General features: G+C 42.0%; 1 protein-coding gene across 1 annotated transcript; it reads right to left on the bottom strand.

Annotated features, from left to right (window-relative positions):
- Positions 1-1,339: 1,339 nt before the first annotated feature.
- Positions 1,340-9,962, bottom strand: LOC132628522 (uncharacterized). Its single transcript, XM_060344302.1, has 5 exons — positions 9,843-9,962; positions 5,908-6,055; positions 5,036-5,090; positions 4,813-4,938; positions 1,340-1,577 (listed from the first exon to the last, which is right to left on the bottom strand). Exons 1-5 carry the CDS (start codon positions 9,960-9,962, stop codon positions 1,340-1,342), a joined length of 687 nt encoding a protein of 228 aa, XP_060200285.1.
- Between the last annotated feature and the right edge of the window lie 646 nt (positions 9,963-10,608).

Below are 10,608 nucleotides of genomic sequence, written 5' to 3'. Positions count from 1 at the left end.
AACACCAAAGACTGAAGTACTCCTAATGCTTCTAAGAGTAGAGTAATATGGAAGCTCACTTACTCGCTTGTTGGCTCATATCATAGGATCATGCCTAAGGAAAAAAAAAGTAGCTTAACATACCTTGAAGTATATCCAATCATCCAACTTGTACCTCTTGAACTTGTAAGTCTACAATTAAGATAACATAGGCCTTAATTTGACTATTTACCTTTCTTACTAACCATCTTTAAATACACATAGAGCTTAATGATTTGTAGACAATAATTTCCTTGTAAGCTTACAACTCTTCAACTTCTCATTCGATCCAACATAAGCTACAATACCCACATCAACAATGACAACACATATATATAAAATATACTTAAATCCATTTCCAATCGTCTCTTAAAATAACGCCAAAGCACTATCTTACCCTTCATTAACTTACCACTTCCATGAGTATCCACTAAAACTCTTGATAATCAACTCAAATATAAGGGTAGAAATCATTTACATACCTTGAGGGGTCTATTATTCCAAGAATCACTTCAACTCCAACTTCCTAAGCTTCACAACCTTGAAGAAACCCTAGAAACAACCTTTTTCTTCACAAGCTTGGGTTTACGGGCTTCAGATCTTGCCAAATCTTCATTAATATGGTCTAAAATGTTGGAAACAAATATACTAGGGTTTTTATCTGACTTGGAAGAGAGAAAATGAGAAATAGAGTCATGGACCACCTATTTTTACTTAGAACTAAAAAGTTACAGCGGTGCGGTTCGACGATCGGGTCGACGACCTGTCGACATTTCGACGACCCGTCGACATGTCGACGGTCCGTCGACCTGCGCCTGCAGATTCAAGGCTGCGGAAACACAACAATGTCGCACAATGACGGTCCGTCGACCACGTCGACGATGCGTCGACAATTAATGGTGTCTGTAGATTTCTCCGATTCAGTTCAGATCGCGTTGATTCGATTCGTTCAACTTCCAATCCTGTAAATTGCCAGGAATGCCTGCTGGTACCCTTGTACATGGGGTAAGACTCTACCTCCAAAACTCGGGCTGGGTCTCTATTCCAATGGCATACTCGACTAGGAAACCATAAGTTCTCCTACGATGAAAACGAGAGGTGTAACATTCTCCCCCTTAGGAACGTTCGACCTCGAATGTTCAAACAATCATGGGTTATAAAAATTTCAGCAGAGTTTCCCTTGTAAATATACAATTCAACCTGCACACAGCAACCCAAAATACTGCCACACAGGGCCATATACTACAACATACAATACCATGGCCTCATACGACCAATTACGATAACTGAAAATGAAATAATACCTGGTGGAGATGATGCCTCAGACTGAACCTCCTATACTGCTGGAAACAATTGTGGGGTACTTAATCTTCATTACTTCTTCCGCTTGCCAAGTCACTTCCTCAACATTCTTATTCCTCAACAAAACATTAACGAAAACTATATCCTTGGTTCGCAACCGACGAACCTGTCTGTCCAATATAGGTACTGGAACCTCTTTGTATGATAACTGCTTGGTCACCTGGATGTCATCTACTGGCAAAACTCTTGAAGGATCTCTGACGCATTTACGAAGCATAAACACATGAAATACCGGATTTACAGACTTCAACTCAGAAGGAAATTCTAGCTCATATGTCACCTTACCCACAGTAAGAATGATCTTATATGGCCCAATATATCGAGGGCTCAACTTACCCTTCTTACCAAACCTCATCACTCCTTTCATAGGTGAAACTTTTAGGAAAACCCAATCATCTACCTCAAACTCTAACTTGCGTCGCCGATTATCCGCGTAGGATTTCTGTGGACTCTGTGCTGCTAGTAGCCTTTCTCGGATCATTTTCATCTTATCAACTGCATGCTGAATTAAGTCTGGGCCTACTAACTGATTTTTCCCGGCACCAAACCATCCTATGGGCGATCTACATCTCCGCCCATATAAGGCCTCATACGGAGCCATCTGAATACTGGAATGGTAACTGTTGTTATATGCAAACTCGATAAAAGGCAGATGATCATCCCAACTGCCTTGACAATCAAGCACACAAGCTCTCAACATTTCTTCAAGTGTCTGTATAGTACGCTCCGCTTGTCCATCTATCTGCGGATGAAAAATAGTAAACTTCCAGAAATTAGCTGTGAACTATGTCCCCCTATCTGAGATAATGGCTGTAGGAACACCGTGAAGTCGTACAATTTCTTTAAGATAAAGCTTTGCATAATCTTTGGTTGTATAAGTAGTTCTGACAAGCGGGAAATAGGCTGACTTCGTGAGCCTATCAACTATGACCTATATTGAATCATACTTCCGCTGAGTATGGGGAAAACCTGCAATAAAATCTATGTTAATTACCTACCACTTCCATGTCGGAATCTTAATAGCTTGTAATAGACCTCCAGGCTTCTGGTGTTCTATTTTGACCTACTGACAATTTGGACACTTAGCAACAAATTCTGCTATTTCTCTTTTCATACGATCCCACCAATAAACTTCCTTGAGATCACGGTACATCTTTGTTGAGCCTGGATGAATAGAATAGCGAGAATAATGTGCCTTCCCCATAACCTGCTGATGGAGTCCTGCAACATTAGAAACACATAATCTACCTCGATACCTGAGTACTCCATCACCTGTAATCACAAAGGGTGTCTTTTCTTTCTGAGGTGTTGTATCTCGGTAATGAACTAGGACAGGGTCTTTGTGCTGACGTTTTTTATTTCTGCTACCAAAGATGACACTGCTGTGTCTTGAATAGTAACTCCTGCATCACCTGAATCTATCAATCGAACTCCGAGGCTTGCTAATCGATGAACTTCATGGGCTATTTCTCTTCTTTCTGGTGGCACATGTGATAAGCTGCCCATAGATTTACGACTGAGGGCATCGGCTACTACATTAGCTTTCCCGGGATGGTAAGAATATCCACATCATAGTCTTTCAGCAACTCTAGCCACTGCCTCTGACGCAAATTCAAGTCTTTCTGCTTAAAGATGTACTGGAGACTTTTATGATCAGTATAGATATCAACATGGACACCGTATAAGTAGTGCCTCCATATTTTCAAAGCATGAATCATTGTCGCTAGCTCAAGATCATGGGTTGGGTAATTCTTCTCGTGCTTCTTCAGCTGTCTGGAAGCATAAGAGACAACCTTACCGTGTTGCAGTAACACACAACCCAATCTAATGCTTGAAGCATCACAATATACCACATAGCTATCTGCTCATTCTGGAAGAATCAAAATAGATGCTGAAGTGAACTTATCCTTCAACGTTTGGAAACTCTGCTCACAAGTATCTGTCCATTGGAACTTAGCCGATTTCTGAGTCAACTTAGTCAATGGGGCTGAAAGAGAGGAAAATCCTTCTACAAACCTTCTATAATAACCTGCCAAGCCCAAGAAACTGCGTATCTCCGTTGGTGTCGTAGGCCTTTGCCAATTCTTCACAGCCTCAATATTTTGGGCATCCACTCTAACGCCTTCCTCTGAAATAATGTGACCCAGAAAAGCCACAGAGTTCAACCAGAACTCACACTTGGAAAACTTGGCATATAGCTCTTTTTTTCGAATAACTCCAAGCACTGCTCATAGATGTTCTGCATTATCAACCTCTGATGGTGAATAAACAAGAATATCATCTATAAACACAATCACGAACAAATCTAGGAAGGCTCTGAATACACAATTCATCAAATTCATGAATACGACTGGGGCATTAGTTAGCCCGGACGACATAACACAGAACTCGTAGTGGCCATATCTAGTCCGGAATGCCGTCTTCAGAATGTCCTCTTCCTTCACCCTAACCTGGTGGTATCCTGATCTCAAGTCTATCTTCGAGAAATATTTAGCGCCTTGCAACTGGTTAAATAAATCATTGATCCTGGAAAGCGGATACTTATTCTTTACAGTCACTTTATTCAATTGCTTATAATCAATATACATTCGCAAAGAGCCATCCTTCTTTCTTACAAATAATACCGGTGCTCCCTACGGTGATGTGCTGGGCCTAATAAAGCCCTTCTCTAGCAAATCTTTCAACTGCTCCTTCAATTCTTTCAACTCCGTAGGTGCCATCCTATAAGGAGGAATAGATATCGACTGAGTATCTGGAAATAGATCAATAGTAAAATCAATCTCTCTCTCTCTGGGGGAATGCTTGGAAACTCATCTGGAAACACTTCTGGAAACTCATCAACCACAGGAACAGACTGAAGAGTCGGCGACTCTGCTTGCACATCCTAAACCCAAACCAGGTGATAGATGTACCCTTTTCTGATCATCTTCCTTGCTTTAAGGTAGGAAATAAACCTACCCCTCGGCGAAGAAGCACTGCCCTTCCACTCTAGGACTAGCTCGGCTGGGAACTGAAATCAAACTATCTTTGCCCTGCAATCAATGTTAGCATAACAAGAAGCCAGCCAATCAATCCCCACAATAACATCAAAATCAATCATATCTAACTTAATCAGGTCCGCTAAGGTATGACAATTACAAACTATAACAATACAGCCCCGATATACTCGCCTAGCTATAACCGGATCTCCAACTGGGGTAGATACCTCAAACTGTCTAATTGACTCAGGCTATATCCCAAACTTGCTAGCTACAAATGGCTTAACATATGATAAAGTGGAACCTAGGTCAATTAGTGCATACACATCATAGGAGGAGACTGATAATATACCTGTAACAACATCAGGAGACGTCTCACGATCCTGCCTACCGGCTAATGCATATACGCGGTGCTGAGGACCGCTCGAGCTGGATGCTCCACTCTTACCTCTACCTTGTACTGCCGGTGTCTGGAAAGCTTTCCCTGAAGGGCGTACTGTAGAAGAAGAACCAGCCATAGACCTCGTAGGCTGAACCATACCTATACCAACCCTCATCTGGCAATCTCTCATCTTGTGGCCTGACTGACCACAAGCATAGCAACCATCTAATCCCAATCGACACTGTCCAGCGTGTAGCTTACCACACTGAGTACACCGTGGCAAGGGTGGCCTCACCTGGCCTGACTCTGGTTGGTACTGAGAGCCTTATACCCTGGAACTCTAGCCCACTCTGGAATAAGAAGACCGATCAAACCTCAGACCTAGAAATTGTGGAGGTGTGCTCCCTACCGAATGGAATGGATATCGGGGATACTGTTGTCTCTGTCCTCCCCTAGACTCACCCCCGGTCTCTCAAGATCTAGACCTCTAACTATTTCCCCGGTAACGGTCACGTTCTGTCCTCCGGTGGCGCTTGCGGTCCTCTAAATTCTGTGCATACGCCTGTACATGAGAGATATCCATGCCCGGCTGTAATGCGGCAGTCGTACAAGCATCTATCAAATGTGGCCCTAGACTAGCCACAAAACGATGAATTCTTTCCTCCATCTCAGCCACCATGGCTGGGGCATACCTAGCCATAGAATCAAAATACACGCAATACTCCTGGGCACTCATGCTACCCTGCTCAATTCGCAGAAACCTGTCTACTCGGGCTCGTCAGACCTCTGGAGGTAAATAATGGCGAATGAAAGCATCTGAAAACTCTCGCCAAATAGCTGGAGGGGCATTCTCTCCCCTAGATAGCTCCCAAGTTTGATACCACTGTACTGCAATATCACGAAGCCTATACGAAGCCAACTCTACAGACTCGACCTCATCCGCGTGAATTACCCTCAAGGTCCTCAGCATACCATCAATGAAATCCTGGGGGTCCATATTTTGCTTTATGACCGAAAACCCTGGAGGACCTAACCCAAGGAAGGTTTTAACCCTCGAACTACCAGCCCTATTTGCCTGGTTAACACCAACTCCCTACCGCTGAGCCTGGGCGGCTACTAATCTGGTCAATAACTGTACAACATCCTGCACATCCTGGCTCGGTGCACCTGACTGAGGAACTGGGGTAGGTTCTAGAGGAGAGGTATGCGATGTCTCAGACGGCCCCTCTCTATATAGCTTGCCGAGTATGGCTAGTGGCCTCTTCTGTCGCTCTTTTGCCCTTCTGGGCAGCAGTAGCTTTCTTGCAGGGCATCGCTGAAATCAGAACAAAATCATCAGAAAGCGGACGCTTAACACATGGCTCTATCACACGATCTAAGAGGGAAAGAATAATATCATCCTCAATGTCCTGTAGTCTCCTATTTATAAGTGGTGCACAACACACCCATAACAAGACTCTACTAGACACGGTCTGTAGACAACCCTAGGACGAAACTACTCTGAAACCACTTCTGTCACGACCTAAACTGATGAGTCGTGACGAATGTCTGATCTCTAGCGACCAAACACGCCTATACTCACATCTGAATCTTACAGAACATCAAGGGCCCACAAGTGACTCAAACTGATCTTATACTGCCCCATAGATAGATAACATCATAAACTCTGTACAACCTGCATATACATAAACATGCTGAAAGAACAGTGCAAGCTAGCTGGGCTGCTACATATACTGTACACAAAATAATAGAAGCCGACAAGGCTACATTATCTGACTGATACACACAACTATCTACAGACCTCTACTGGAATAAAGCTGTAGAAAGGATAGGACAGGGCCCCGTCATACACATATGCATATACATCTCAAAAGGCTAGCATACCAAAATAGACTGCAACTTCGGATCAATGGAGCGCACTGACCACTGCTGGATAGAAGTCCTACTAAGCTGGACCACTTGTCGGTCTACCTGAACCTGCGGGCATGAACGCAGCCCCCCGAGCAACGGGAAGTTAGTACGGATGATGTACTGAGTATGTAAGGCGTAAGAACAACATATATATATATATATATATATATACAAGAATCATGAATAAGATCTGAACTCATAAGCTGAAATGACTATCTGCATGTATTTGTATGAACTAGTATCTGTATGTATCTACATGAATCTGTGTAACTGACGATGCCACTATGGGTGCATAATATGCATGCTCATGCCTATTAATAAAGGTCATACATCTATATATATGTGTGTGTATAACGCCTAATATATGTGCGTGTATAACACCTGTCTCTCTCCTCTTATCATATCGGCCTCTCTACAGCCATCATCATATACATTGCTGCGGTACGTGCAGCCTGATTCTCATATCATCATCATGGTGCACCAGCAGATCAGGTGGTAATGCATGTATAACGCCTATCCCTCTTCTCATACTCCACATATATCTGATATTCGCGTATATAACACCTTCTGGTCACTGGTCAATGTATATAGATATATAATGAATGCAATGCATGAATAAACTTTATACATAAAACTGGCTACATAAAACTGGACCCATGAACAGAAGGAACACTCATAAACGGGGTACATGAACATCAAAGAGTGAAGTACTCCCAATGCTTCTAAGAGTAGAGTAATATGGAACCTCGCTTACTCGCTTGTCGACTCATATTAAAGGATCATGCCAAAGGAAAAAAAAGGTAGCCTTGACATACCTTGAAGTATATCCAATCGTCCAACTTCTACCTCTCGAACTTGTAAGTCTACAATTAAGATAACATAGGCCTTAATTAGACGATTTACCTTGCTTACTAACCATCTTTAAATACACATAGAGGTTAACGATTTGTAGACAATAATTTCCTTGTAAGCTTACGACTCTTCAACTTCTCATTCGATCCAACATCAACAACAACACCTACATCAACAATGACAACACATATATATATATATCAAAATATACATAAATCTATTTCCAATCTTCTCTTAAAATAACCCAACTCACTATCTTGTCCTTCATCAACTTACCACTTCCATAAGTATCCTCTCAAGACATTACTAAACAAATTATAGCTCACTTAAAATCACTAAAACTCTTGATAATCAACTCAAATATAAGGGTAGAAATCATTTACATACCTTGAGGGGTCTAGGATTCCAAGAATCATTTCAACTCCAACTTCCTAAGCTTCACAACCGTGAAGAAACCCTAGAAACAACCATCTTCTTCACAAGCTTAGGTTACGGGGTTCAGATCTTGCCAAATCTTCACTAATACGGTCTAAAATGTTGAAAGCAAATATACTAGGGTTTTTATCTGGCTTTGAAGATAGAAAATGAGATATAGAGTCGTGGACCATATATTTATACTTGGAACTAAAAAGTTTCAGCAGTGCGGTTCGACGAGCGGGTTGAGGACCAGTCGACGTGTCGACTTGCTCCGTCGACCTACGCCTGCAACTTCAAGGCTGCAGAAACACAACAACGCGGCACAACGACGGTCCGTCGACCATGTCGATGACCCGTCGACAATGACTGGTGTCTGTAGATTTCTCCGGTTCAGTTCAGATCGCGTTGATTCGATTCGTTCAACTTCCAATCCTGTAAATTGCCAAGAATACCTGCTGGTACCCTTGTACACGGGGTAAGACACTTTCTACCTCCAAAACTAGGGCTTGGGTCTCTATTCCAAAGGCATACCCGACTAGGAAACCATAGGTTCTTCTACGATGAAAACGAGAGGTGTAACATGTAGGAAATGAAATAAATGAACAACGGTGGTCATATACAACAAAAAGAAATCTTGCCCAACCCGGATCTATGACCAATTATACAAGACGTATAAATTATACGGTCCGTATAAATGGATCGTATAATCCCACGAGAGGGTCACCCATTTCTGGAACTGTTCTAACGGGGGGGGGGGGGGGGGAGGATCAGCCATTTATACGGGCCGTATAAGCCCGTATAATTTATACGGTCCGTACAAATGGCCATACAATCCCTTGTTTCCCGAAACTCATTCTCGTCGATTCGTTCAGCCCCTAATCATTTTGGAACCTTATTGAAACTTTCATAACACTTCATTAACCATCTGAGGGGCCCTATAGCTCCCCCTCAAGACATTACTAAACAAATTATAGCTCACTTGATGCGAAACCTTCCCAAACATGATTTACATTCCACTTCCTTCGACAAACTTAGTTTCACTGATTCATATGACTTCAAAATCTTATGGTACATGCTTAAAGTCATCAAATACTCTCTTTAATATCATAGGGACTTCATGTTCACCTAAAGCTCATGTTGGTCTACTCACAATACAACAGTCTGAATCTCCGAGATGTAATATTCTCTCCCCCTTAGGAACATTCGTCCTCGAATGTTAGGTTCTTGAGGATTCTACAAAATTTTCCCCAAAGTTCCCCCTGTAATATGTCACTACCATCCTATCACAGCAACCCAAAATATATCACCTCATAAGGCTACAACAACAATAACAACAACCATGGCCACACATGACCAAGAAAGCATCAAAGAAAGCATTGCATACTTGAGGACAATGATGTCTCTGCCTGAGTCTCCTCTGGAGGTAGAAATAAATGTGGGTGCCTGAACTTCATGTCTTTTTCCACTTCCCATGTCATTTCCTCTCTATTATTTTTTCTCCATAAGACTTTAACTGAAGCTACATCTTTGGTTCTGAGTCTCTGTACTTGTCTAGCTAGAATGGCAATGGGAACTTCTTCGTAGGACAGTTGGTCGGTAACTTGATCATAATCTACATGTATAATTCTGGAAGGGTCCCCAATGCATATACTAAGCATCGACACAGGAAAAACCGGATGCACAGACTCCAACGCAGAATGTAACTTTAACTTATATGCCACCTTACCTACTGTACGAATAATTCTATATGGTCCGATGTACCGAGGGATCAACTTAACTTTCTTGCCAAATCTCATCACTCCCTTCATAGTTGAAATTTTCAGGAAAACCTAATCGCCTACTTCAAATTCCAACTTGCGTCGTCGGTTATCTACATAGGATTTATATCGACTCTGAGCCGCTAGCAATCTTTCCCAAATTACTTTCACTTTATTAACTGCTTGCTGTATCAAATATTGGCCAACTAACTGATTTTCCCCAACATCAAACCATCCTATAGGGGATCTACATCTCCGTCCAAACAAAGCCTCATAAGGAGCCATTTGAATACTGGAATGGTAACTGTTATTATAAGCAAACTCAACAAGAGTAGAACGGTCATCCTAGATACCTCGAAAGTCAATCACACAAGCTCTCAGCATGTCTTCAAGCGTCTATATAGTACACTCCGCTTGTCCATCTGTCTGTGGATGGAAAGCAGTACTAAGACTCACCTGAGTCCCCAATCCATCTTGAAAAGATCTCCAGAAATTAGCTATGAACTATGACCCTCTATCTGAAATAATGGTTGTAGGAACACCATGAAGTCGTACAATCTCTCTAAGATAGAGCTTTTGCATAATCTTCAGCCGAATAGGTAGTTCTGACAGGTAGGAAGTGAGCTGACTTTGTGAGCATATCAACTATGACCTATATTGAATCATATTTCCTGTTATATCCCGTATTTCATACGTTCGGATATTTCAAGGTAGTCGTGGCAAGTTAAGGGTAAGGCTATTTTCAAAAATTATGTTAATGTACAAGTTGGTTATAAATATCAATTATGGACATTACTAGAATGGGAATGTTGAGAAAGGTCGAGGGTAAGAAGGAAAAATTCACAAAATGGCTTGTGGTAATGTTGCGGAAGTCGAGGGGCAAAATGGGAATTTCACAAAGTCTTGAAAATTCATAAAAAAATTCCCATGT

Source organism: Lycium barbarum, chromosome 2 (genome assembly GCF_019175385.1).
Source record: "Lycium barbarum isolate Lr01 chromosome 2, ASM1917538v2, whole genome shotgun sequence".
NCBI lineage: Eukaryota > Viridiplantae > Streptophyta > Magnoliopsida > Solanales > Solanaceae > Lycium > Lycium barbarum.
This window is presented reverse-complemented; position numbering and strand designations above follow the sequence as displayed.

Excerpts from the sequence above, each read along its gene's own strand:
- LOC132628522 (XM_060344302.1), bottom strand. The coding sequence starts at position 9,962 with ATGGCTCCTTATGAGGCTTTGTTTGGACGGAGATGTAGATCCCCTATA. Across the intron at positions 6,056-9,842 it reads AAGCAGTTAATAAAGTGAAA|CGATGCCCTGCAAGAAAGCT; the intron begins GTAATTTGGGAA and ends TTCTGATTTCAG. Across the intron at positions 1,578-4,812 it reads CCAGACACCGGCAGTACAAG|AGATCCTTCAAGAGTTTTGC; the intron begins GTAGAGGTAAGA and ends TAAATGCGTCAG.